At 58.6% G+C, this 28,000-nt stretch overlaps 1 protein-coding gene across 2 annotated transcripts in view; it reads left to right on the forward strand.

Moving 5' to 3' along the window:
• PRKCZ (protein kinase C zeta) overlaps nt 1–28,000 on the forward strand; it is an 85,768-nt gene that overhangs the window by 52,141 nt on the left and 5,627 nt on the right. For both annotated transcript variants that reach the window (XM_069464697.1, XM_069464699.1), the window contains 9 exons: nt 7,732–7,817; nt 10,685–10,816; nt 12,042–12,123; nt 13,839–13,891; nt 15,086–15,274; nt 19,184–19,281; nt 26,014–26,100; nt 27,133–27,268; nt 27,447–27,534. In XM_069464697.1, the coding sequence (XP_069320798.1) occupies nt 7,732–7,817; nt 10,685–10,816; nt 12,042–12,123; nt 13,839–13,891; nt 15,086–15,274; nt 19,184–19,281; nt 26,014–26,100; nt 27,133–27,268; nt 27,447–27,534 (951 nt within the window). The remainder of the gene's footprint in view (nt 1–7,731; nt 7,818–10,684; nt 10,817–12,041; nt 12,124–13,838; nt 13,892–15,085; nt 15,275–19,183; nt 19,282–26,013; nt 26,101–27,132; nt 27,269–27,446; nt 27,535–28,000) is intronic.

Below are 28,000 nucleotides of genomic sequence, written 5' to 3' on the forward strand. Positions count from 1 at the left end.
GGAGGTATGCTAGCCTTAAGAAGATACTTGAGCTTTTTTTTTTGTAACTTGGGAAGATTTTATGTAAGATTTCTAACTTAATTATTAGGAAGAATTCACCAATAAAGCCCAGTGAGCCTGGAGTTTTCTCTGTGGCATGTTCCGTTTCAATTGCAGGCTCAATTTCTAAATAGAAATCAACTATTCAGGTTTTGTATTTCTTCTTCTGTCACCTTTAGAAAATTGGGTTTTCAAGGATTTTTTTTTAAAGTCTAAGTCATTATATTTTTTTATGCACGGAGTTTGTATCTTGCTATCTTTTTAAATGTCCTTACAGAATCTGGAGTAATCTTAGTCCTGCTGTTGGCCAGTGATGTCTTTTTCTCTTTTTGCTTTTTATTGGGTTTGCTAGCTATTTATCAAATTTATCTTTTAAAATAACCAACCTTTTTGCTCTGTTGATCTTCTCTGTTTTTGTTTCTGTTCTATTAATCTCTGCTCCTGTCTTTATTATTTTTGTCTCGCATGTTCTCTGGGCTGACTCTGCTGTTCTCGTTCCTGTCTGCAGAGGTGGATGCTCAGGTCACTCGTGGCTCAGCCTTTTCTGTTCTGTATCTTCAAGTCCGATTTTCCCGAGAGCACAACTCCTGCTGCGTCCCACGGTTTAGACCTGCCACACGTCATTATCACGTGGTTGAGAATATTTTAACTTCCTCTGCTTGCCTTCTTTGGCTGTGGGTTATATATTGTTTCATCTCCGTACATTTGGGGCTTATTCAGGTATCGTTTTTGTTTTGGATTATACCTTCGTTGCACGTGGGTAGAGAACATACTGCGCGTCTCCAGTCTCCTTTGGGGGTCGCGGAGACTCACTTTCCGGCCCAGTGCGCGGCCCCCTGAGCAGCCGGTCCATGCACGGTCGGCAGCCGTGTGCTGAGCAGTGCACGGCACCGCATGCTGATTCAGTCTGGCCGAGTCAGTCGTGTTCGAATCTTTCTATATTTTTTCTCTTTGATCTGCTTCTTGTATCAGATACCGAGAAAGATATAGTAAACATCTCCAACTTTGAGGATTTGTCTATTTTCCCTTCTAATTTTGTTAGTCTTCATGTATCTGTGCTGTGTCAGGTGCATATGAATTAAGGTTCGCTGTATCTTCCTTTTGATCGAGACTTTTGTCATCATGAAGTGGTGCTGTTTAGGACGAGAAGTGTTACCGTCTAATGTGAGCAGAAGCACACCGGAAAGTTCCCCACAGAGCAGTGAGCTGCATTGTGTGAATTTGTCTGCAATTGACTTCTTGGAAGTTGATCTACATCTTTCCCTAGAAACTGTGAAAATACTGGTCTGCCTCTCAGCTATTTCATAAAAACCTCATTGGTTTCACAACAAATTAGCATCTTTGTAATACTATCGCAGGGCCGAAATATTGTAAGACAATTCCTTCTCAAGGACCCTGGTAGGGTGACGTTCCTTCACAGCTACTAACAGCCTTTGGTGGCAAAGGGACGGCCTCTGAAGGGACCCTCGAGGGCCCGGAGTCTACACTTGAAGAGATCAGTGGCGGCTCCCGCTGCCCCTGGGCCTGGGCCGGCCGCGGTGCACAGAGTGAGCCGTCGCCCTGCACGGGACACACAGCTTTTCACACCCCCCGACCGGGGTCCCAGGTAGCCCAAGACCTTTTTTGCGTAAGTCTTTCCTGAATTTAAAAAATTCAGTAGCGTGATCCTGAACACATCCTTTGTGCCTCTCGCCCCTGTCTGAATTCCTTGTGAAAGTAAATCAGATTATTCGAAAGAGGCTCACCTGTGGGTGAAGCCGCAGCACACGGGTTTTCTGGCTCCGGTTTGCTCGGGGCCCCTCCCGCAGCCCCCGGCCGCCGTCCAGCGGGGCCACACCTTCCTGCCTTTCCCGGGCGGCTGTTCCGGGATTTGCCTAACTGCTCTCCCACCGATGGCCATGTAGTTCTCCCCATCTTTGCTGTGACCTCACAGAGCACGTCATACGCACCCATTTTGGCTGCTGTGGCGGGTGCCTGGCAGGTGAATTCCCACGGTGGGATCGCCGAGGCCTGGGGACGTCCTCCGCTGCCCTGGATGCTGTGGCGCGGCCAACTGCACGCGGGTGCCCGATGGCAGACCCTTCCCTGTGCCGGGGTGGCATCACCCAGGTGGCCTGTAGGGGATTCTCGGTGGGACGTCTGGCGCTGCCACCTGCTGTCCCTGCTCAGCCCCCTCCACTCACACCCAGAAACACGACGCCTGCTTCCTCAACAGGGGAAACTTCTCAGTGGACAAGGCCTCGTTTTATAGATTTTTAAAAATTTCAGCTTTAAAACAAAGGTCTGCCGGCGCTGGCGACTGTGGGGGTCGAGCCTGGTGGCCGGGGTCCGTCTGGGCTCTGCCTTGGCTGGTGCAGGTGCTGCCAGCAGGTCGTTCTGGCTGAGGTGACAATTCACCCGTGATGTGCCCAGGGGTGGGCAGTGCCGGGGCTGGGCCTGGGCTCGCTCCCGTCTTCCCTCAGCCACCCTCGGTGTGGGCCCCGCCCGCCGTGTCCACGCGGTCAGCAGCACCCGAGGTCCCTGTCTCCAGCTTGCTCGGGTCATCCCGGCCACGTGACTGGCTGGGCCACGAGACAGGTGTTTTGCCCTCGTCCGACTGGTTGAAACCCCAGGTGAGCGACCCCGGGTTTGTGGGCACTGGGCCCACCTGCGGGAGGTCAGGTGGGTGCAGAGGCAGCAACGCAGAGTCGTGCAGGGGCGTTGAGCTCCGCCCGCGAGCACACGGAGACGTCAAGAGACAGGCGACACCCAAGCCCTGCCGCCCAGGCCTCACCACCGAGCTTGGCACCACCGCCTGGCCCTGCCTTCCCGGGGCCACCTGAGGGCCGCGACCACCCGATCAGTCCCCATGTTGGTGCATCACGCCAGGGACAGGGCCCTCCCTCCGGAGGCCGCTCACGCCCGTCTGTTTACGGCGCTGGGCAGTTTAGTGTCCCTGGTGTTGGTGCCGTCTGCCCTCTGCTCCCCCAGGGCCGTCTCCGTGCGTCTGTGTGTCCCACGCGCCTGGGCGCAGAAGGACAGAGGTCGGCAGAATTTGACTCCACGTTCTGGCCGACTCGTGCCTTGGCTGTGTCTTTCCGCTGGTCCTCTGGGTCTTTTGTGGTGTTGTGGTTGCCAGGGGACGTTCCCGTGCACCTCGTGGCCGTGGGAGCCGGGGCCGCCTCTCCCGCATCAGACACCCGCGCCCCACGTGGCCACCCGCTTCCTGCCGCAGCGGGTTCCCGAAACCTCTCTCCACGTCTGCTTTAGTGATTATAGTGTTACTTTTTAGTCCTCTAAAAGCGTAGCATATTCTAAGTCACGACTTCTGCTGGGAAATGATCGGTGGTGAGGGGCAGGACGGCGGAGCTTGCCGTCTGGGAAAGTCCCCTTGACAGGAGAGGGGCTGCCCCAGGCCCCGCCCCTGCCACAGTGGCCAACCTTGAGGTCCTCAGCTTCCCGCCCGCCCCCACTTCCTGCCCTCAGCGCTGGGCCGGCGCCCACGCGGCCGGAGCCAACCGGCAGAGCAGGAGGAGGACAGGAGTCCCCTTCGCGCAGTTCTCATGGGGCCACCCGGGCCCTGTGTGTGCGTAGCCGGGTCTGGGACGGACCCGCTGCTGGGTAAATACCGATGAGCGGTGCGTCCGCAGTGGCTCCCGGGGACCCTGTGGCTCCGTCCACACTCCCCATTGTTCCCCAGCAGCCCCGGCCAGTGGGGCCGGCTGCCCAGTGTTGAAGGCTTGTCAGGCTAAGCCAGGCAACGTGGGGGTCCCACCCAAGACCCCAGACCCTGTGTCTGTGTCACTTAGTGGCTCCTAAGACATCTCAGCTCTGGAAACAGCTTTCTTGACCATCGCTGCTTTGGTGTCAGACGCTTGCCTGGGGTGACCTGCTGGGGTCCGCTGTGCGCCTGGGGGACCCGGTGAGACGGGCGCAGCTTAGACTCCGTGAGTGTCACTGCCCGGAAGGAAGCTGAGCCTGGGGGTGGCCTGCTCTGCCTGCACCCTCGATGACGGTGCCCCCCGGCTCCCTGGGGACCCCTTGCCCGAGGACACCTCACTGGCTCCTTGTCCTTGCTGGTCACTGACCTGGGCCACCACAGAAGGCGTCCTGCTGTCCAGGTGCGGCTTGACCACCCTGTGCCCTGTCCCAGGCTCCACGGGCCGTGCTGCTATGTGGCCTCGTGCCACGCTGGCCACGCCACGCGAGGCCTCGAGCGCTGTCCTGACCCCCTGCTGGGAATCGGCACCTCCCACGTCCTCCCCAAGCCCCGGGGAAGCTGTTAGTCTATTTCACGGCCTGTTGCTCAGAGCTTCGTTCTTAAAATGTGTTTTCTTCCCTTGTCAGAGCGCTCAAAACGCTAGATTGCCATGGAAACGGAGCTCGTTAGAATTCCTGTGACCATCCTAATTATAGAATTTCAGAGACAAGCAAAGAGCTCCTCGAGGCTGTCAGAGTTAAGGCTGAGCGAAAAAGAAGCGCGGCCCACACGCTTGTTCCCGCGACTCACAGCCTGCCACGTCAGGAGCGCCCACGCCCAGGCGGTGGCGGGATGAGACCACCGGCAGGAACATGGCATCGAACCAGCCCCGACCCCAGGGCCCAGGCCCTTTCTACCCTGGCTCGAGCGAGGTCCATGCGAGCAGAGCGTGTCGGGCTTGCCTGTGGGACCGTTTGCTACAGAGGGGACAGTGGACACGCGGGGCCTGGCACACAGGCTGCCTTGGCTGTGGCAGCGCGGGGTGGGGGCTGGGCCTTCCAGAGCCCCCCAAGGGCTCAGCACGCCTGTGTCACTTAGGGCAGAAACACGGCTGTTGCTCTCCAGGCAGACACTCAAATTCTGAAAACGCCACTGTGGCCTGGGCAGGGGACAGGCAGCCGGGTCCCCTTGGCCTCCACGGTGGCACCAAGCTCAGTGCCCACAGGGTGGGCTCCAGCTGGCCGTATCCAGCTCCCCCTGCACTTGGGGAACCTTCTAGTAAATTGGCCAGAGTTTGAGATTTTGGTTTTTGGTGGCTGCCGTTGAGGGAACAGGGAATTTTCGAGGAAGCTGCTCCGTGGAGCCTAAAGCTTAGAGAACAGAAACCCAGTCCCAGCCTGAGAGAAAGGCCCGTCCCGTCCCCGGGGGTGGGGGCGGGGGGGGGAGCACCCAGCCCACCTGGCGCCCCTCACGGTCGTCAAGGACGTCACAACAGGGCGGGCCGAGGAGCCATCACAGCCAAGTGGAGACAGGGTGACCGAGTGTCGTGTCGGACCCCACGTGGGACCCTCAGGCAGAAGGAGGACACTGGGGAGAACCGAGGGACTCTGAGTCACGTGCGCTCAGTCAGTGCTGGGTGGAGTTGGCTCGTGAACCGTTGCGAGTCACGGTCACCAGGACGCGAGCAGCAGGGAAACCCCGTGGGGCCGACGGGGCCTCCCTGCCCTGTCTTTGCAGCTTTGCCGCAAATCTAGACTGTTCTCAAAAGGAACTTGTCTAAAAGGATGGTTGAGGAGGGCCCTGGCTGGAACTGGAGCTGAGGCGCCCGTAAGCGCAAGGCCCTGTCTCGGCTGTGCCACAGGTCACGGCTCAGCAGGCGTCACTGTCACCGTGAGGGCTCTGCAGGTGGCCCTGGAACTTTCTGTACCATCTTTGCAGCTTCCCTGGGAATCTAAAATTATCCCCAGATAAAAAGCCGTTTTCTAAGTGAAAGGTACCCTGCTGTCCCTGTGACGCCTTGTGACTCACAGGGCCACCTCTCTCCATGTGGGGATGTGCGCAGCACTGGGCGCCCCAAGGCTCCCCTGGTCACCCCACCAGGACTCTGGAGGTGCCATCCCAGGGGACTCTGCGTGGGCCGGGGCGGAGGAGAAACATGAGCAATGGGTGAATAGAGAGATCTGCGTGAGGAACGGGCCGCTCTGACGTAGAGGCTGGAAGTCCAAGCTCCGCCGGCCGCAGACCCAGGAGGGGCAGCCACAGTTCCTGTCTCGAGGCCTCTGCCACAGAGCCCCTCGCTCAGGAGGCCGGTCTGCCGTCCCCGAGGCCTTCACCTGCCGGGGCGAGACCCACCCACACCGTGGGGGCCACCTGCTTGCCCAGCATCTGCCCACTCAGATGTTAATCTCCCCCCAAAACCACTTGGGGAAATAGCTGGAATGACATGTGGCCCAGCCAGGCGGACACGTAAAATCATCCGTCACAGGCCTGCCCCATCCAGTCGGCGCCCACACGCACCTCCCTAAACCACACTCAGGTGACCATAACAGCAAGGTCACACTCCCGCCTGACGTGACTCGGGCATCCCAGCAACGCACGACGTCCTCGTGGAAGAGGATGGGCGGGCACCGTGGCCTCACTCCGTGGTCTTCGGGCCACTTGAATCCCCACTTCCTCTCGCTTCCCTCGGGCCCCGGCACCCCGCGCGTGAGGGCGGCGAGCGGACTGCAGACTCCAGTCTTCGTTCGGGGTGCAGCGTGTGTCTCTCAGGAGCCCAGGCCTGCAGCCGGGACGGGTGAGAAAGGGGCAGAGCGCTCGGCCTCAGCCCGGCCCGGAGCTTGTCTAGGTGTCTCCTCCACAGCAGGACACCTTTGGGGGTCAGTGGCCGACACTCAGGCCTCTTTCCAGCCCCAGCCACACTGTGGGGCCTTGGAGGCCACGGGCCAGGTCCTAAAGAGGGGATGGGGAGCCTGGGCCGCCCGGGGGCTCTGAGGCCACCGTTCCTCCTGGGCTCCCGAGACCGGAGGGGCCTGACTTCCTGGTTTCGCACGGAGGCTCCAGTTTGAAGGGAGAGAAGCAGGTTTTGCAATCGCTGTGACCTGGTTTCGGCAGGTTCCAGCCAGAACTGGTAATTTGCTTATTTTAAAAACATTCCATTACAGTTTCCGCTTTAGTATATTTGTGGCACTTTCACTGGGCCCATGAAAGTCGCTTTTACGACGGAGTTTCGTGAGCGCACAAAGCGTCCCCTTGTGCGCCGCATGTCTGGAGTTTCGTTCTCACACTCGTTCGCGGCGCAGCGTCTTGCGGAGGCGAAGTCAGAGGCGTCTCGGGAAGAGCAAGACCCGGCGTTGCGGTCACAGCCTGAGCTCTGGTGTCCTCTCCCGAGTCTGAGTTACTGAACGTGTTATGAACGTGACGTTCTGGTACCTTGTGATGCAGACTCAGCGCTGGGTGGTTTGGCTCCGCTGCTGCCCCGAGAGTTACCGGGTTAGAGGAAGCGCAGGCGGGGCGCCCGTGATGTCAGTTCAGCTCGTGCCGTGGGCTCCGGCGTGGCGGCCACTCTCCCTCCTCGGACGGTGACGTGCAAACATCATGGCCATTTGAACTGTGTCCCTGTGCGGAAAAAAAGGCCGGGTTTTCTTGCAGCTGCCCGGGGGCAGGGTGGTGGAAGGAAAATAAGCGCAGGACAGACGGGGCTTGGAGCCTCGGCTGGGCGACTTCGCAGCCTGGCCGCCCACGAGCGCTGCCCTTGCTGTGGAGCCGCCGCCCTGCACAGATGCCCGGCTCGCCCTCCTTCCCGGCAGCCGTCTGCAGCGGCCACGGCCGTGACAACACGAGAATCATGTGAGGGGCAGAGAGGAGGCAGCCCGGGGACGCCGTCATCTCAGTGCTGGACCCCGTGGCCTTGGCCCTGGCCACCTGGGTGGGCGTGGCCATCCCCGCTGCCCCCCGGGGAGCTGGGCTCGCGGCTGCGATGCTGTTTCTTTACACCTTTCTCACCCCCTTTCTAGAATCCATCTACCGCCGTGGAGCCAGGAGATGGAGGAAGCTCTACCGCGCCAACGGCCATCTCTTCCAAGCCAAGCGCTTTAACAGGGTGAGCGGCCCCTCGGACCCCCCCTCCCCCGCGGGGCCTCTGTGCTGCTCCAGAGCGGGTCGGCGGTGGGGGGGAGGCGCCCGCTGCAAGCCGGGCTCACGGGGCGAGTAGGAGTCACGGAGCAGCCTGTGCGGAGCCACAAAGTCCCCTCAGACCTTCCCGGGTGGGGCCAGTGCCTTCTACGTGTCCCGGGTGTCCCTCAGCCTGCCTGGCGATGTGACCCTTTGTCACATCCAGAGTGGGACTATGGCTTCCGCAGGTCACACAGCACGCGTGGCGTTTGCTGTGGGCTGCCCGGCTCTCCGTGAGCTCCGGGAGCTCCAGACTCCCAGCCCTGCCCCGGCCTCGGTCCTTCCGACGGCCACCGCACGGCCCTTTCCAAGGCGCTGAGCTCCCCGTGTTTCTCCCCATGATGCTTTATCTTCTCCGAAATTAGGTGATTCAGATGGTTTTGTGGTGTGGGGAGGTGCCCGGGGCTGCCTCGGTGGCCCTGGAGTCTGTCCTGCGCCGGGAGTGACTTGGAGTGCGTGGAAGCAGACTGGGCCTGTCCCCACCGCGAGACTCTACCTGGAACTCCCAACGGCCCCCAGGTGCCCCCGCCCGGCAAGCCCCTCACTTTCCTGCCAGGACAAACACTGCTTCCCGCGACTTTGCACATGAAACAGCCCAGCCGAGTGAATCACAGGGCGGGAACCAGACTCGAGGACATGAGGAGGGGCCTCATCCCCAGGGCGCCCTGGCATGGGTTGGGGACATGGTGGGTGGGGCAGGACTGGCCTGTCAGAGCCTGCCCTGGAGCCCTGGGCCGCATCGGAGGAGGGGAGGGTCACCGGGAACCACAAGAGGCCATTGGCTAATTATCTGCGGGAGGAGGAGGGGGGTGGGGTGCAGGATCCTTGCTCTCGTCCAGGTAGATGGCAGGTGGGCTCAGGTTAAAAACAGTCGTAGCGGCCAGAGGCCACGCTGGTCTCTGCAGGAAAACTGGGCAGTGAAGACTCCATAGCAGGATGTTTCCTATTTCTGTGGCTTCCAAACAAATCAGATACAAAAACGTACCAGAAAAATGTTTGTGGCAAAGAAGACCTAGAAGAAAAAGATCAGAACTTAGGTTTGGTATCGAAGAGCCCCCGCAAATTGGTGTTTGGCGAATGCCGGGCCCTGAAGTAGAGCAGGTGCGAATGTGAAAGTCAGACCGTGATCATCTGTAAACAGACAACTTGTCCTTCAGGTGGTCAAGCAAATGCAAGACATTTTCCCTGCCTTGGTGTGGCTGTGTATGGGGTGATGGAGCAGCTAATGCGGGGGGCGGGGGCCGACACGGGCCCTGCTTTCTGGAAACCACCTAGGAAATAGCAGCGGTGGCTCCCAGACATCCCCGTCCTGCATCTCCAAAAGAAAGAACCTGTCGTTCGAAGGTTTGCTCAGCACTGTGTTTGCGTGTGGGGACATCGGAGCCACTGTCCCTCCTGTGCTGTGAAAAAGCCACCCGCCACTCAGGGGTACAGACCACAGCGGTTTATACGCCCAGCCCAGCCCCTTGCTGGTGGCACACGGGACACTCATGCTGCAGGGACAACTGTGTGGACCGTCCAAGAACTGCAGCCCTTGTTGCGAGTGGACAGGAAGCAGAGAGACCTCCCAGGTCCCTGGGAAAGGACAGTCTGCAGGGAGTGAGGCCGGGACAGGGAGGTGCCACCCAGGAGCGGCAGTGCCCATCGAGGGTCCCCCACGCTTTGGGGTCCAAGCAGCATCCCCAGGTGTCGGCAGAAGCAAACGCAGCTACTCTTGAACCCACCTGCAGGTTTCCCGCGGATGCGGGATCAGACGTTCACAAACCACAGAGCGCAGAGCGTAGCGGGAAGCAGGGCGTCCCGAGCAGCAAAAACCCAGCAGAAGGCTTGACCAGCAGAATAGAAAATAAGTGCTTAATGTGTTTAGAAAATTAAAATGGGTGATTGAAAATATGAGCAAGGAACAAACTGCAGCATTTGAGACTGAAAGTGTTCTACTTTGTTAATCTATTAATTCCTGTGAATTCTGAGAATAGGAACTTGGGTTTTAGGTTTTATTTTTTAATGACACATTTCCTGAAATGTTGATAATTTAAACACAGATTTGAAATAAAGAGCCTTTGGTGAAGGCCTGGCGGCCTCCCCTACGCCACACGCACGAGGTCTCTGCAAGGCGCCGACGCCCGGCAAACTCACGCTGCCATCGGTTAGCAGCTGTCCCGGCCCGACCCCTCGTCAGGGTGGCCCCTGAGACCAGGAATCTTCGTTAATTTGCAAAGACGGCCTGGTGGCTGTGAATTTGCCCCTAAACACGCCCCCAGCGCTGCAGATGAAGACATTTAGCACACGTTATGTCCAAACATGGCTTTTGCAAAATGGCTTCGTAAGTGGCAACTGGTGTTCTTCAGGGCTGCAGGCGCAGAAGAATCAAAGCAAGTCTGTGTCTTCGAAACGCCTTTGAATTCAGAATTCCCGAGTTCAGCAGCTGCCCTGCTCGGACGAAGATTCCGGTGTCAGTGTTACGCTGGGGTGGCCCTGAGTTGAGGGCTTTGGCGGGGCCCCCTCCAGCCCCCTGCACTCGGCCCTCTCGCCCTGCGCCGCGCTACCGCCACCCCCGATCGAGCCACAGCCCTCGTTCCTTTCCCTCGCGGGAGGGTTGATTTAGGCAACTTGTGTGGAACACTTGGAATAAATTTTTTTCCTGCTACTGAAGCTAAAAGCAATAGGGTGTGTGTGTGCATTCTTGTCCACGACAAGCATTTACTGGGCACCCACTGTGTGCTGGGCCTGGGGGCACGTGAGCCATGTGTCTGGGTGGGGAAGGCCCCGGCCTGACGCTGCTGTCCCCGTCCCCAGAGAGCGTACTGCGGCCAGTGCAGCGAAAGGATATGGGGCCTCGCGCGGCAGGGCTACAGGTGCGTCAGCTGCAGACTGCTGGTCCATAAGCGCTGCCACGTCCTCGTCCCGACGACCTGCAGGAGGCATATGGTGAGTCGGGCCGGCGAGGATGGGGCGTGGGCGGGGCCGGCCCCTTGTCCCAGCTGACCTTGGTGACGCCGGGTGCTTCTCTGTGAGAGGCGTTGTGAGACTATCCCTGCCACCAAGCCGACAGGTGGGGGTGCCCGAGGGCTGCAGGACGGTGGCCCAGGGCAGCAGTCTGGGTAGGACCCTCCTCCTGATGCCCTGTGAGCCCATGGTGCCCCCGGCTAGGTGAGGGCAGTGGGGAAAGGGAGGCACATTTGTACCCAGTCGTGAATCAGCTCTCTGAGGGCTGCAGAGGCCAAAGTCAGGCCTGACGCCGTAGCTGTCTGAGGAGCAGCTGCATCGAGTGTCTGGTGACCAGCCCATGAGCAACACCCCCTCGGCCGTCCCCGCATGGTCACACTGGTGGAGTCCAGGCCCTTGGGGGCATTGTTGACTAGCTTGTCCTCACCGAGCTTCTAGGCCGCCACTGGCGTTTCCATCCGACCCACTTGTGTCTCCCAGAACCACAGGGCCACCCCTGGGCCTCACCCCCGTCCCAGCCACAACGCACGAGGGTGCGTGTCCCAGACGGTTGGCTTATCTGCGTCTTGCCATATTGGGAGGGAGGACACCCCTGGGGGTGACGTGCCCTACCTTCTCTTATGGGGCAAGAGCAGGGTTTGAATCCGGTGTCACCCTGACGTCGCCGAGCACAGGGACATGGGACCCGCACAGAACAGCCGTGTCTGCCCCACACCATGAAGGCTTGACGTACCCTTTGGTCCCATAGTCCACTTTAGCCTGAGAAAGTGGGACCGGCCCAGAGGTATGGTCAGTCAGAGGCTGGGGAGGCCGGTACTTGCCCCCAACTGGCCACCAATAGGCACTGCCTCAATTATGATGCGTCAGCCACGTGGAACCCCAAGGGCCTTAGGGTGACGCGCAGATGCTTGGTTACTGACCAGACGCACCCGGCGCCGTGTCGGGAGGGGAGATTACTGAGCGTTAGGTCAGATTTCCCCTTTCACAAAGCACCTGGTGGGAAGGTCACGGCCCAGGATACTGAGTGGTCACCTCTGCTCTAGAACCCTGGGTAACTTTCATGTTCTTATGTATCCAGTGCAGGAACATAGCAATATATTTTTATACAATGTATTAAAATATGTACATTATAGTATGTAAATCTGAAAAGTTACAAAGTGTCTACAGAAGCTACATTGTAACACAGCTCTGTCGGTTTGTAATGCAGGATTCTGTCATGCCTTCCCAAGAACCTCCAGTAGATGACAAGAACGACGACGTGGACCTTCCTTCCGAGGAGACAGATGGAAGTAGGCACTGCTTTCTCCCCGCCCGGGGGAGCCTGGGCTGCTCCTCACCCTGCTTGCGTCCAATTTCAGTGAGAGTGGCTGCCTTCCTGCAGGGCTGGGCGGGGCAGTGGCCTTCCCCGGTACCTGCTAGGCAGTGACATCTCCATGAGATGGTGTCGTGGGAGCCCAGGGGTGCGGGGTCTCTCCCTCCGTGCCAGCTCCGGGAGCTCTAGAAGGCACTTAGTACAGCTGCCCCCACAGCAGGCACCCCCCACAAACTGTGCTGCAGAGAGCTGACCCGGTCCACGGAAGGGTCTGGGTGGCTGCCGCATGTGGCATGGCAGTCGCATAGTTCTTCGTGCTGTGAGGTTTTATTTGGGGAAAGTGACTTTTTTTTTTAATGCTAAGAAGCATTCAGAGAGAGAGGTTTCAAATACCAGCTGGACTGATGGCCCAGCTCTAAGCTTCCATGTATCTGTGGACTGTTACATGCGTGTGTGGAGGCTCTCACTGTCATTTGATAAACATGAGTTCTGTCCCCTCGGGAGCCCTTGCAGAATGAAATGAGACCACAGAACAAAAAGCACTTAGTATATACAGTGCTTCACATAAAAGAGATTCCTAACAAACAACTGCTCTCCCACCCATTCATCCAGCCATCCATCTATCCATTCATCCATCATCCTCCATCTGTCCATCCATCCAGCCAGCCATCATCCACCCATAAATCCATCCATCCATCATCCGTACTTCCATCCCTCCACAAATCCATCCATCCATCCATCTATCCATTCATCTATCATCCATCCATCCAGCATCTTCCATCCATCCAGCCATCCATCATCCACCCATAAATCCATCCATCCACTCATCCATCCATCATCTTCCATCCAGCCAGTCAGCCATAATCTACTCACAAATCCATCCGTCCATCATCCCTCCACCATCCATCCATCCATTGTCCTCCATCTGTCCATCCAGCCACCCAGCCATCATCCACCCGTAAATCCATCCATCCATCATCCGTACTTCCATCCCTCCACAAATCCATCTATCATTCATCCATCTATCCATTCATCTATCATCCATCCATCCAGCATCTTCCATCCAGCCAGCCAGCCATCTATTCATCCATAAGTCCATCCATCCATTCATCCATCCATAATCCATCCATCATCTTCCATCCGTCCAGTCAGCCAGCCATAATCTACCCATAAATCCATCCATCCATCATCCATCTATACATCCATCATGCATCCATCCATCATCCATCCATTATTCACCCATTATCCATCGATCCATCTATCCACTCATCCATCCATCCATCCATCATCCACCATCCACCTATCCATCATCCATCCACCCACTCATGTACTCATGCACCCATCCACCCATTCATCTGCACTCTGTTAGGACCAAAGACTGGAAGGCTGGACACCAAAATCTTGTGACTAATTGTTTCTGGAGGACTCACTGGGAAAGTGTGTCATGAATGCAAATCCCCAGGCTCCACTCCCATGTTCAGGTCTGGGTGGGGCCCAGGAAGCTGCATTTTCCCAAGACTCTAAACTAGGCTCAGTTGTGGCTGCTCTGTGGACTCGCCCTGAGCTCAGCTGCCTTGGCCTAGGCCACGGCTTCCCTGCAGAGGAATGAGAGCCCACAAGATCGCTGTGTTCTCGGGCCATGTTCCTGACAACACCTGTAATGTCCTTTTCTTCCCCACCTCTCTCCACTAGTTGCTTATATTTCTTCAACCCGGAAACATGACAACATTAAAGACGATTCTGAGGTGAGTGTGTGCAGAACTGTCCAGTGTCCCTTTCGAAAGTTCATTAGCTCATTTCTGGGCAGTCGTGGAAACAGAGCCGTGTCCTGGACGTGTTGTGGACCTGGCGCTGAACATCAGTGAGAACTGGGACTTGTAGGCATCTAGGAGGTGGTCCTTATTCCTGGGCCTTGCTTTGGGCACCCCCTCAACGGATCCCCATGGGTGGTTTGGGGTCCACACACTGGGTGAGGCTGTGGGGGCTCCCAGTGCCCTCTCCACCCCACCGCAGAGCGGTCCCGGGCTGGCTTTTGAGCTGCAATTTCTGTCAAATTGTATCTGCACAAAGTCTTACTTTCTTTGCCCTCTTGGGTCTTCCTGGTCTGGAAAACCCTCTGCCTGTTTGTGTCATTCCCCAACTCGAGTTCCATTCGGCTTCGTGTCTGCGGCCAGCTCTGGGTGCTAAATCCCGAGCAAGAACAGAGCACACCGGTGTTCCCAACTTCTGTCACAAAACCTCAGGAACAGCTCTGTCTCGGGAGGCCGTGGCCTCCCCAGTGAAACCAGTGCCACCCCCAGGACTTGCTCCTTCTACCTGGCTGCTCTGCGTCTGGAAGTAGGCAGGAGCCTCAAAAAGCAAAACGCATTCTGTCCCCAGACCGACGCTCCTTCCCCCACCACAGACGCCCTTGCCAGAGATACTCTGCGGTGACAGGCTCTGTCCGTAACTGGCCGCCGTCCTCTTTGGTGACGCACTTCCATGCCGCTCGCGTGGCGGGTGGGCAGATCTGGGCAGACAGAGCTGGTCATGCTTTGTGACCCCAGGGGAGGGCCCTGACCGTGCAGCCGTGCCCAGCTCACTCCTGGTCCCAGCTCAGATGGCCCTGGGCCGAGTGACCCTTCAGCCACTTCTCAGCCCAACCCAGTGGGGCTGGGGTCCTGGGTGTCCCATGTTGTTGCCGGAGGGGCCACCTGCAGCTCGTGACCCGAGCCGTGGTCTGTGGGAATGAACAGCCTTCGGTGCTCAATTTTCATGCCCCGATTAGACGTGAGTCAAGGGAGGATGTGCAGGACATAGAGCAGAGTCAGGACGCCACGGCCCATGGAGCTCTGAGTCCCGAGGGCCTGGCCTGTGTCCCACTGGCACGAGCGAGGTGTGACTGACCCTTGCACGAGCCTCCCCGCTCCCCGCCCACCTGGTTGCCTTCTCCCTCCCAGGACCTTAAGCCGGTCATCGACGGCATGGACGGGATCAAGATCTCTCAGGGGCTCGGGCTGCAGGACTTCGACCTCATCAGAGTCATCGGGCGCGGGAGCTATGCCAAGGTCCTGTTGGTGCGGCTGAAGAAGAACGACCAGATCTACGCCATGAAGGTGGTGAAGAAGGAGCTGGTCCACGATGACGAGGTGAGCGCTGGGCTCACCTGGGTGCAGGGAGGGCGTTCAAAGGCTGTTTCACAAGTGCTTTGGGTTTTAGGGGAACGAATCTTTGCAGTGGGAGTCCCGGTCTTATATTTGTGGAGTTCATGAGTTGCAAAGTCAGAGCAGGGTCACGCACTAACGGCAGCGGTATGTTCCGGGACATGCGTCGTTAGGCGCTGAGATACCCCCACATCGTGTGTCCAGCCCACACCCAGGCTGCGTGGTCCAGCCCACCGCTCCTGGCAGTCGTAACACAGCAGTAAGCACTTGTATATCTAAACTTCTGAACGTAGAATAGATACAGTAAGAAATGTAGTATTATAGGCTAGGCGTGGTGGCTGACACCTGTAATCTCAGCACTCTGGGAGGCCGAGGTGGGAGGATCGCTTGAGGTCAGCCTGAGCAAGATGAGACCCCAGAAAACTCAGCCAGGCGTGGTGACGCATACCTTAGTCCCAGCTACTTGGGAGGCTGAGGCAGGAGCGTCACTTGAGCCCAGGCGTTTGAGGTTGCTGTGAGCTACGATGACACCACAGCACTCTAGCCCAGGTGACAGAGTGAGACCCTGTCTCAAAAGAACAAACAAATACAGTGTTACAGTCTCATGGGACCACTGCCAATATGCAGTCTGTCTTCGACTAAAAGGTCGCTTTGCAGCCTGTGACCATAGTTGAGTTTGATGATGTCATCACGCTTGCTGTGAAATCCCTTGAGTTGAGCTGGACGGGGCAGGTGACAGGGTGGAACAGGGAGGTGCCCAGAGTTGCTGTCCCATTCTGTGCCATGAGAGGCCCCTGCTGTGCGGGAAGCACTGGGCTGTCGCAGCCTCGGGCAGCAAACCTTCCCACTCGGTGGCTTCTGAGGACGACATCCTGGTGACAGGACCAGTGGTTTATTTGTTGGGATCTTAATTCTGACTTTGTGTCTTATTTTCTTTTAGTTGTACGTACTGGTACAAAATGCACATAAAATTTTCCATTTTAATCATGTTAAAGTGAATAATTTGGTGGCATTTAGTACATTGGGGTACAATGTTGTGCAGCTGTCACCTCTGTCTGGTTGCGGGACGTTCCATCGCCCAGCAGGAGACCCCTTGCCCGTTAAGCTGTCACTCCAGGTCCCTCCACTTCAGCCCCTGGAAACCAGCAGTCCACGCTCTGTCTCTGTGCAGTTACCTGTCTGGACATGTCGCGTAAGAGGAAGCCACACCCTATGTGGCCTTCCGTGTCCGGCTTCTCTCACTCCGCACAGTGTTGTCAGGTCTGTCCATGGTGTAGCCTGTGTCAGGCTGAGCGACATTCAGGGATGGACCACGTTTTGCTCATTGATTCATCCAATGAGTGAAATCTGCGCCGTTTCCACCCTTTGGCCAGGCCGTGCGGAGCGTGCCCGGGACCGCAGGGAGGCGGGGGAGGGCGGCGAGGGCAGGAAGCAGGGCCTGGCGCGTCCGGGCCACGTGCATCCACGCGAGCAGGGCCCGAGGAGGGCAGGAGCCACCGGCAGCTGTCAGGGCTCTGCAGGCCACTTCAGAGCCACATCCAAGAGGCAGTAACTTAGTGATCAGGGCAGGCCTCCCGCCTCTCCGTCCCATGGCTGTCGCCCACTCCTTATCCAGGTCTGGGGCCTCAAAGTCTCGATAGTTTCTAGTAAATTCTTTCTCCCAAAAAGGAGACTGCGCTCTCAAGGGCCAGAACTGCCTCGTGTTCCCTCAGTCACCGACAGCACCTTCGTCCTCTGACTCTGCGCGGTGGCCCTGCATGGTGCGGTGCCACCTGTGCCTTGGACGTGGCAGGTCCCCCTCGGGGGTTCCCCTCCTGTTTGGGTGATCAGTTGTAGATAGAATAAGAATCAGACACTAACGTCCTGCACAGATACAGCTGGGTGGGGGTGCTGGTGGCCTGACCTCATGTGGGAGCTGAGGGACGGGGAGGTCACAGCCAACCCGTCGGAGCTGGGGACAGATGGGGGCCAGCGAACAGCTCGGTTTGTGGTCTGTTTGGAGGCGTGAGATGCCCAAGTCTCGTGCTGAGTGGCCGTTGGATAAGCGGTGTGGCTTGGGGCCTGGAGAAATGGCATCTGAGGCCATTCCCCTGTGTCTCCTGGGAATGACACTGAGGACCGAGCCTCGAGGAGGAGGAACCGTGGACCTTCTGGGGCTCACTAGACAGATGCTCACTAAAAGTTTGCTAATGTGTTTCCAAAACCCCTCAAGGGACAGCAGCACTATTTGGGACCTGTCCCTTTCCTTCCCATCTTCCTAATCCCTAAGACAAGGGGTGTCGAGGAAGGCTTGGGAGCCCCATGCAGCTCCACGTGCTGGGACGGGGCTGACTGGCGCTGTGCAGTCCTGGTGACCCTGAGGTTGACTCTGATATCACAGCATTTTGCTGAGCTCCAGGAATGGGGGGAGGCGGCCCTGTGGTGGGGGCCTCGGCTCTGGAGGGGGGTGTGGGCCTGGCCCCCGCTTATCACCAGTAGCTGTGGGACCTTGGAGAATTGGTTTAACTCTCCACCCTCAGTTTGCTCATGTCTTAAGTGGAGATAATATCCACCTCTGAGAACTGTCATGGGGAACATGTGAGGCAGCGTGTAGAAAACCCAGAGCCAGAGGTCACCGTACTGTAGAGCTGGTGGCTTTGGTGATGGTGCTAAATGATGGTGGTGATGGTGATGATGATGATGGTGGTGGTGGTGACGGAGGTGGGGTGGATGGATGATTGATGGTGATGACGATGGTGATGATGCTAGTGGTGATGATGGTGATGGTAATAGTGATTTTGGTTGTGATGGTGGTGGTGGTGATGATGACGATGGTAATAGTGGTGGTAGAGATAGGAATAGATGTATGATGGTGATGATGGTGATGGTGATAATGATGGTGATGGTGGTGAAGATGGGGCTGGATGGATGATTGGAGATGAGAGTGATGATGGTCATAGTGGGGGTGAATGGATGATTTATGGTGATGGTGATGATGATGGTGATGGTGATGGAGGTGGGAGTGGATGGATGAGTGATGGTGGTGATGATGGTGGTGGTGGGGGTGGAGGGATGATTGATGGTGGTGATGATGGTGGTGGAGGTGGAGGAGGAGGTGGAAGTGGATGGATGATTGGAGATGATGGTGATGATGGTGATGGTGGGGGTGGAGGGATGATTGATGGTGATGGTGATGGTGATGGATGTGGGGGTGGATGGATGATTGGAGATGATGGTGATGATGGTTATAGTGGGAGTGAATGGATGATTTATGGTGATGGTGATGATGATGGTGATGGTGATGGTGAGGGAGGTGGGAGTAGATGGATGATTGATGGTGGTGATGGTGATGGATGTGGGGCTGGATGGATGATTGGAGATGATGGTGATGATGATCATAGTGGGGGTGAATGGATGATTTATGGTGATGGTGATGATGATGGTGACGGTGATGGTGATGGAGGTGGGGGTGGATGGATGATTGGAGATGATGGTGATGATGGTGATGGTGGGGGTGGAGGGATGATTGATGGTGATGGTGATGGATGTGGGGCTGGATGGATGATTGGAGATGATGGTGATGATGGTCATAGTGGGGGTGAATGGATGATTTATGGTGATGATGATGGTGACGGTGATGGTGACGGAGGTGGGAGTAGATGGATGATTGATGGTGGTGATGGTGATGGTGGGGGAGGTGGAGGTGGGGGTGCGGGACGATCGATGTCAATGATGATGGTGATGGTGGTGGAGGTGGGGTGGACGGTGACAGTGGTGGAGATGCATCTAGCGCATCTTCCCTCTGCATTGTCTTCCGGAAAGCAGAGAAGAGAGGCTTTCCCCCCTTGCCCTCCCTTCCCCAGGATGCCTGTGAAGTGCCAGAGCCTCATTAACACGCCCTGTTTTCTATTTCAGGACATTGACTGGGTGCAGACGGAGAAGCACGTGTTTGAGCAGGCTTCCAGCAACCCCTTCCTGGTCGGCTTACACTCCTGCTTCCAGACGACCAGCCGGTAAGGAAGAGAAAGGTGTCCTGGTGTTCTGCTTCCTGAACCGCAGGAAGCTGAGTCTGGCCTGCGGGTTCGGCCGTGGTCCTTGGGCTGTCCCAGTTGCAGGCAGGAGGGTTTTGGGTCATCAAAGTCTCGTTGTTGTTCTCGTTGGTTGGTGTCATATTAAGTAAATTTAATAATCTGCACTTAAGTTATTTAATTCCACTTACGAAACATTTATGGAAAGCACCCACTGGATGCTGGCATTGAGTTGGCGCTGGGGCGGCCAGAGTGCGCGGGGAGGCAGGTTTCTGTGCTGTGGCTCTTACTGACTGGTGGAATTAATTAATAAGGACTAACAGCCTCACTCATACACTTTAAAGAAGCTTGAAAACTAGTGTTCTAGAATATTAAGTCCATGCTCTGTTCAGAATTTCTTTGGGCCAGTTGACTTGGACTCACCTGATTTGTTTATTGGAAAAATTATTTGAGTATGTTCTGTGTCGAGTCCTCAAGGCCACCCCAGGTTCAGTGATTCACTAAGGCGACTCCAGGACTTGCGCATGGTCGTACTCAAGGCCAAGGTTCACTGCAAACTAGAGGAGAAAGCAAAACTGGCACAGACAAACGGTGTGGAGGGCAAATTCAGAAGAACCCAGTACATGCTTCCAAGAGTCCTCCCCCCGTCCCTGCAGCAGCAGCTGTGACAACTCAGGGTTTTCGCGGGGGGGGGGGGGGGGGGGGAGCCGGTCACGTCGGGACCGTCTGTCTGACACGTACCGAGTTCCAGGCACCCAGAAGGGAGCAGGTGTTCAGCGTCGTGTGGTCGGGTTCTGCAGAGAGACAGAACCGGCAGCGTGTGTAGAAGGAGGAATCCTCCCCAACTGTGCAGAGGTTCGACAGCACAGCCACCGGGACTCCTGGGGGGATCTGGCCGCCAGCAGCCCCACCGGGTTCCAAAGGAACCTCCCCCAGGCGGGTGTGCTGGGCGCGTGGCCGCTCCTCCCTGGCCACGGGAGGTAATTGTGGGTTTTAGGAGGACTTTCTCTTGGCTCATTGCTTTCTCGCTGAAACTGTCACCCTGAGGTTTGCCGTGGGCCTGGTGCTAGGGGCCGGACAAGTGTCCCATGTCCTGACTTCCCGGCAGGATCACGCACAAACAGGAAACCGGATGACTCCGGGCAGTGCTGTGGCTCCCCGGCAGCCCGCAGGGGAAATTCGATAAATAAAGCGGTGACGTGTCTGCGGGGCTTGGCTGTCACAAAGGGGTCTCTGCATGGGGGACAATAAGGATTCTTCTTTCCTCCCCTAACCCAGCAGTGCCCGTTAGAGCACACGGACACACTGTGTTGGCTCAGGGACGCGTCACAGGCCTCGTGCCGAGGCAGATACTGAGCAAGTTCTTCCTGGCTCCAGGTGGCTGCTGTTAATAGACAGTAGCTGCCACTTAATCCGGCTGGATTCTTCGTCTGCTATTCTCTGTACGTGGGACTTTAACACCTGCCGCGGCTCTGGAGAGGCAGACAGCTTTCCTAACAGCGGAAAGTGACTCCCCGCAACCAGTCGCCGGCACTGGCAGGTGCGGTGCCGCGGAGGACTACAGAGCACAGGGTGCACGTGTGCACCGGCCCGTGTCGCGGGACCGCGTGGAGAGGGAGCGGGGGCCGTGGCTGCGACCGTGTGGGAGGGGCCCAGCCCGAGGGCCTCACTGGGGACAGCCGTGCAGGAGGACAGAGGAGGGGCTTGCCTGGGCTGGGCACCAGGTGTGCTGGGGAAGGATGAGGGCATTTAAATTTTTCCTGATTCTAAAGAGCATGGAATTATCTTGGTGGGATTCCCCGGGACGCTGCGGGAGGGTGGCCCCTCTCCCTCTGCCTCCTGGGTTTATTAATGTCGATCCTGCCGTTTCCCAGGTGGCGACATCCTCACCCCACCCTGCCATAGTGGTTCCCTGTGTTGCTTCCTCCTAAGGTGTCCGTTTCCTTGCTCGGCAGTGTCCCCTGACTCGGGCGTGTGCGGGGAGGACCCTGCGCTTGCCCCACCCGCCCCGGGCCACACTTGCCCTCAGAGGCGCACAGGTGTTTCGCGTGTGTGTTCTGTGTTCATCCTCCACAGAGAAATCCCGGGCCAGCCCACCCCCACTCCCCACTGGAAGGTTTCTTCAGACAACATAGCCTTCTGCTGGGGCCGGGTGCAGTGGCTCATGCCTGTAATCCCAGCACTCTGGAGGCCAAGGGGGGAGGATTGCTTGAGGCCAGGAGTTCGAGACCAGCCTGGGAAATAAATGGAGACCCCCATGTCTACAAAAAATAGAAAATTTGGCCGGGTGTGGTGGTGCACACCTGTAGTCCCAGCTACTAGGGAGGCCAAGGCAGGAGGATGGCTTGAGCCCAGGAGTTGGAGGCTGCAGTGAGCTATGATGGCGACACTGCACTCCAGCTGGGGTGACAGAGTGAGACCCTGTCTCAAAAAATAAAAAGGGCCGGGTGTGGTGGCTCACGCCTGTAATCCTAGCACTCTGGGAGGCCGAGGCGGGTGGATTGCTCGAGGTCAGGAGTTCGAGACCAGCCTGAGCAAGAGCGAGACCCTGTCTCTACTAAAAATAGAAAGACGTTATATATGGACAACTAAAAATCTATATAGAAAAAATTAGCCGGGCATAGTGGCGCATGCCTGTAGTCCCAGATACTCGGGAGGCTGAGGCAGTAGGATTGCTTAAGCCGAGGAGTCTGAGGTTGCTGTGAGCTAAGCTGATGCCACGGCACTCACTCTAGCCTGAGCAACAAAGTGACACTCTGTCTCAAAAAAAAAAAAAGAGGCCGGGCGCGGTGGCTCACGCCTGTAATCCTAGCACTCTGGGAGGCCGAGGCGGGCGGATCGCTGGAGCTCAGGAGTTCGAGACCAGCCTGAGCAAGAGCGAGACCCCGTCTCTACTAAAAATAGAAAGAAATTATCTGGCCAACTAAAAATATATATAGAAAAAATTAGCCGGGCATGGTGGCGCATGCCTGTAGTCCCAGCTACTCGGGAGGCTGAGGCAGTAGGATCGCTTAAGCCCAGGAGTTTGAGGTTGCTGTGAGCTAGGCTGACGCCACGGCACTCACTCTAGCCTGGGCAACAGAGCGAGACTCTGTCTCAAAAAAAAAAAAAAAAAAAAAAAAAAAAAAAAGATCCTTCTATTGGATCGGCTTTGTCACCGTTTCTTACCTGTGAGTGTCCTTCTCAGTGCCTTAACGTCCCTGCAGCTTTCTCTGGGTGGGGATCCGGTTTCTGGCCACACCCTGTGGTGACAGCGATTCCGTCCTCAGGTTGTCCCTCGAGCCTCAGCCTCTGTGTCTCCTCTCTGTCCCTCCCTCTGCCTTCTCTCTGCTCTGAGGACCCGTGTCGCCCTGACTCCTTCTCTCTGCTCTGAGGACCCGTCTCGCCCTGACTCCTTGTCTCTGCTCTGAGGACCCGTGTCACGCTGACTCCTTGTCTCCTGCCTCCCGCCAGTTCTCTCTGGGGCCCCGTCGCCCTCGGGGCCACCGCTGTGATGTGGGGACAAACCCGGCTGGGTTCCCACGGGTGGGTTCTGCACTCACCCAGGCTGCCCAGTGTTGGGTCTTATCAGCCGGTAGCTGTGTGACCTTGGAAAGGCCAGTCACCCTCGCTGTGCCTCGGTTTCCCCATCTATAAAATAGGGGAAACGCTAGAACTCACTTCATGCTGTTGGCTCAGATGAGTAAACGCGCAGACGGCTCGGTCGGGCCTGGCCGCAGTGAGGGCCGTGGACACGGCTAGTGTTGTCCTTGTCACTGCTTACACCAGCGCTCGGCAAACTCGCTCTTAAAGGGCCAGAGAGAAAACACTTTCTCCTTCGTGGGCCACACGGTCTCCGCGGTGACGGCTTGTTCTGGCGCAAAAGCAGCCGTAGGCCGTGTGTAAGGAAGTGTGCGCGCAACGTTCCAGGAAAACTGTGCACAGACTGCGCTCTCGATTCTCAGCGCCCTGTGGCCCTGCCCTCGGTGTCCCCTGCGCCGGGCGGGGGTGGCCGTGCTGTAGGATCTTGTAGGATCAGGTCGGCTGCACCGAGGGGGAAGCCCAGGCCCAGCGCCTTCCGGGAGCTTTGTGAGCGTCCTCGGGCCGCGGCCCTGCCTACACGCAGGTGGCCCCTGCCCCGTCCCTCTGGGGGGCCGGGCGCGGCGGGTCAGGACCTGGGTCTCGCATTTGTTGTGCCCCTTTCTCTTTGGTTGTCGTTGATGGATGTTTTTGTTAATTTTCACTAATTTTGGCACATTTTATTACTTATTGAGGAGACCCCAGGACTGTTCTCCCCCTACTCGGTGCGGAGAGTGTGTGGGTGGGGGGAGCGGGGGCAGCCCAGGCCCTGCCACACCCCCCCAGCCTCCCGGGGAAGCTCTGACCGCAGGGGGGCCACCGGGCAGGAAGGGGCAGCGGAAGCCGGAGACGGGAGGATCCCAGCTTGGCACCGCTGCGGGGAGGGCGCCCGCTGCCGGGCACCCACAGGGCGCTGGCATGAGGAGAGGTGTGAACTTGGCCGTGCTCTGCCGTGGACACCTGGGTGTTTTGTCACAGCGGCCGCTCGCCCTGAGCCACAGTCCAGAGGGGTCAGGACCAGGCTGTGGTGTTTGCTGTGAAGAAGTGCAGAGTGGTGTTAAGATGTACTCGGCAGACGAAAAAGATCGGAAGGGACGCGGCTGCTTTAACAAAGAACAAAACCCTCCCGTCACTGCAGCCCGAGCGCAAGGACGGTGCAGATTACGTGTGCTCTCGCGGACCCACGGGGCGCCCCGGGCCGAGACCGCCGTGAAGAAATGGCTTTCGCGGAGCTCCCGTGACGCTCCCGTGACGGCTTTTGTCCAGACGGGAAAAGGAAGCTGCCCGGCTTCTGCTCCTCCAGGCTTTCAGTGTCTCCCTGAAGCTTCCGGCTTCCCCAGGCATCGTGTCCAGGCTTTTCTCCAGAGCTGGTGCTCGTCTCCATGGTCTCCGGAAACGGCTCTGCCTTTGTCCCTGGTGTAAAAATCCGTTATCCCGTAAAGCGGAAACGAATCCAGAGGCGCCGAGGCCTTTCCCGGGAGCGCCCCGCGGGGCTGTCGGAGTGGTTCCTGGGCACACGATTCCTGGGGGTAGCAAACGATGTAAGTCCTGTGCTTTGACGTCACCCCACGAGTTTTAAATAAATACTTCTTAAAACCCTTTTTTGAGTAGTTTTTAGGTCTTAGTTGTCCATGGACCAGACGACGTTCGCAGAACTTCCTCGTGCGAAGGCTGGGACCACTGAGTTAACACTGGCATGTGCCCAGCGCGGTTCCCGGCACGCGTGCTCGGGGGCCGGTCCCTGCGGCAGCCACAGTGTGCACGGGAGTGAGGCCGTGTCCTGCTCCAGGAACACCTGGTTCACAAAACGAGCAGCAGTGCCGGGCAGGGTTGCCGGAGAATTCCAAAGCGCGTCCTTTGGAGGCAAGCAGACGAGCAGAGGGGCAGCCGGCCCTGCCCCCGTGCGCTGGGCGTCCGTTCGGGGTGGTGCCCAGTGGAAACCCCTGGCTCCTCCCTGGTGCTCGGCCTTCTGTTCTGGTTTCCGTGTGTGTGTTCAGCAGCTGCCTGTATACATACGGGAGCTGCTTCCAGGCTCGGCACACACTTGACAGCCTCCTAGGTGATTTGCAGCCGTGTCACTGCTGGTGGGGGTGACCTCCGCCCTCCCTGGCTTCATTTCGGGAGCTCGGGGGAGGCGGGGCAGGGACGGCACGCCCCAGCGGCGAGTTGGCACGTCAGAGGGCCGGGTCGGACTTTGGCGGCCCGAGCTCGAGCCCGGGAACGAGAGAGGCGCGTGGATTCAGTGCCGCCCCCGTTTCCTCCCCGCGCCCCTGAGCCGACGTTTCAGAGGCAAACGAACGATTCGGGCGCCGGAGGGGCCTTGGCCTAAAAACCCGCCAGGAGCCCCCAGCAGGGGATTTCTGGAAAAGTGTATGTGAATGTAATTTTGAAAATTGAATCTCAGGGAATGTGGGAAAGATCTTATTGGTGAAAGAAACCACACGGTCGGTTGTCTTGAGGTGTGACTGGCCTGTGCGTGGTCCAGGTGACATCAGTGGATGTCGGTTCCTTACGCTGTGGTCACGGTGATGAAACCTGGACACCGCGTCCCGCCTGACCTCCCTGACCCCAGCGGCCGCCCCAGCTTGCCCACTTGGAGGGCTGGCAGCGTCTCACACGCACTGTGGCCACATCGGGCCTGGAGGCCCCTGCGGCCTGTGGTGCCATCCCCACGCCGGCACAGTCTGGGTCCTGGCGGCCAGGCTCCCACCCGGACTCCCCCCAGCTCCCTCTGTCTCCTCGGGGTCACCCGCGGCAGCTCTGGTCAGCTGTGTCCCGGCCCCGCCCTGGCCCTGCCCCTCTGGCCTCACCTGGAGACAGACGCTGCCCTCACTCCTGGGCCCCCCACACTGCCCTCCCTGGGGTCCACCTGGACACAGCGGCCAAGAGCTATCGTCTGCTGGACCATGTCACCATGTGACTCCTCCCTGCCCGCCTGCGTCAGCCCCTCTCTGCTGCTGGGGTGGGGGGGCGCAGCTCTTTGCTCCATCCAGGCCTCTGTGGGGGCGGGGGGCGGGGGGGAGAGAGAGAGAGAGAGAGCGCGAGCACACACACTTCCTGGGGAGGGGCCAGCTGACGAGGCTGCTCACGGCGCGCTCTTGTCCAAGCGAGGTTGACTTTGCGGTGATTTCATCCCGTGATCCCCTCTCTCCTGCCCAGGTTGTTCCTGGTCATAGAATACGTCAACGGCGGGGACCTCATGTTCCACATGCAGAGACAGAGGAAGCTCCCGGAGGAACATGCCAGGTGAGGAGCTGGCCAGGCCAGGTGGGAGCAGGGACTGGAGGATGCTGGAACACGTGGGTCCTGGCCAGGTGGGAGCCAGGACAGGTGGGAGCTGGGACTGGAGGATGCTGGGACAGGTGGGTCCTGGCCAGGTGGGAGCTGGGCCAGATGGGTACTGGGCCAGGTGGGAGCCGGGACAGGTGGGAGCCGGGGCTGCTGGGTGCCATAAGTGAAAAGCAGCACACCACCCACACATTTGATTTTTTTTAACTGTGGGAAAATACACACAACACAAAACTTGGCATTTTAACTACCTTTAAGTGCACAGTTCGGTGGCATTCAGCACATCCACGCTGCTGTGCAGCCGTCACCCTGCCACCTCCAGAGCTCTCCACCTTCCTCCAGTGAAACTGTCCCTGAGACACCAACAGCCCCGCACCCACCGCCCCACTTCCCAGCTCTGGGGATCTGGGGGTCCTGAGGACCTCGCGTGCAGGGACTCGTGTGTGTCTGTCCTTTGTGTCCGGCTGATGTCACTGAGCACCGTGTCCTCAAGGGCCGTCCGTGCTTAGCAGGTGTCAGCATGTCCTTCCTTGTCGGGCCGAGTGACACCCGTTTACCCATCCGTCCCTCGGTGGACACTGGGCTCTCTGAGCAGGGCACTCGGGTGGTCTCCAGAGACCCTGCTCCAGCCCTTCGGGTGGACCCCCAGCCGGGGAATGGCTGGGCGACAGTTCTGCTCAGATTTCCGGAAGAACAGCCGTGCCGATCTCCGCAGGGGCTGCGCGTTCGACCCCCCCAGCAGTGCCCAGTGTCTCCTCCCACGTCCTGCCGCGCGTCACTTCTGTTTTGACAGCAGTCGCCGTCCCGGGTGTCTCCTTGTAGGCCTGGTCTGCGTTTCCCCCGGACCAGCGACGCCGAGCGTCTGTCTGTGTCCTGCGGCCCACGCACTCGAGTTTCAAACCCCGTGCCCTGTCCCCCGAGGACGGGGGTCTGTGGGAGGGGCTGGCGGCCGCTCGCTGGCCCTGCTGATGCCGGTGTCGCCTGCCCCAGGTTCTACGCGGCGGAGATCTGCATCGCCCTCAACTTCCTGCACGAGAGAGGGATCATCTACCGCGACCTGAAGCTGGACAACGTCCTGCTGGATGCCGACGGGCACATCAAGCTGACGGACTACGGCATGTGCAAGGTGAGCGCCGCGCCCTCCCGCGGTCACGGCCGGACAGCGCCGCGGTGGCCCGGACGCCTGGGTGGGCGCAGGAGGCGCCTCTCCCTTGAGCTGCCCGGGGAAGCTTTCCCAGGCGCCCCTCCCCCCGCGGGGTCGTGTCTGCGCGATTCCCGCCCTCCTGGCAGCTCTGTCCCCACAGGAAGGCCTGGGCCCCGGGGACACGACGAGCACCTTCTGCGGAACCCCAAACTACATCGCGCCCGAAATCCTGCGGGGAGAGGAGTACGGTGAGCACCGCCGCGCCGGGCAGGGTGGGGGCCGTGTGGCACGCGGGGGCACGCGTGGGTGGGATGCGGCCCGGCCCCTCGGGGCAGGGGCAGGGAGGGGGACCTGCCTGGAGCCCACCCTGCCAAGGGTCCGAGACAAGGGCTCAGGGCCCAGCCGGCAGCCAGGGAGGGCGGCTCCTGACCGTCTCACACGCAGAAGCCACACACGACTCCTGCTTTCTCCCCAGCCGCTCGCCAGAACCCATGCGGTCCTCCTGTGTCCCCTCGCGTGTATCCTGGTGCAGGACGCTGGGCTCCAGCTGTCGAGGAGCCGCGGGCAGGGAGGAGGAAAGGGTGCAGACAGCAAAGACAGCCAGGGCCCCCCCGTCCGCGGCTGTGGGAGAACCGCGGTGCTGCCCGTGGCGGCAGAGTGTGGGCGCCAGGGCCCTGCGGCCCCGAGAGCACCGAGGAACACTGGGGGGCGTGT

This window comes from Eulemur rufifrons, unplaced genomic scaffold (genome assembly GCF_041146395.1).
Source record: "Eulemur rufifrons isolate Redbay unplaced genomic scaffold, OSU_ERuf_1 scaffold_84, whole genome shotgun sequence".
Lineage (NCBI taxonomy): Eukaryota > Metazoa > Chordata > Mammalia > Primates > Lemuridae > Eulemur > Eulemur rufifrons.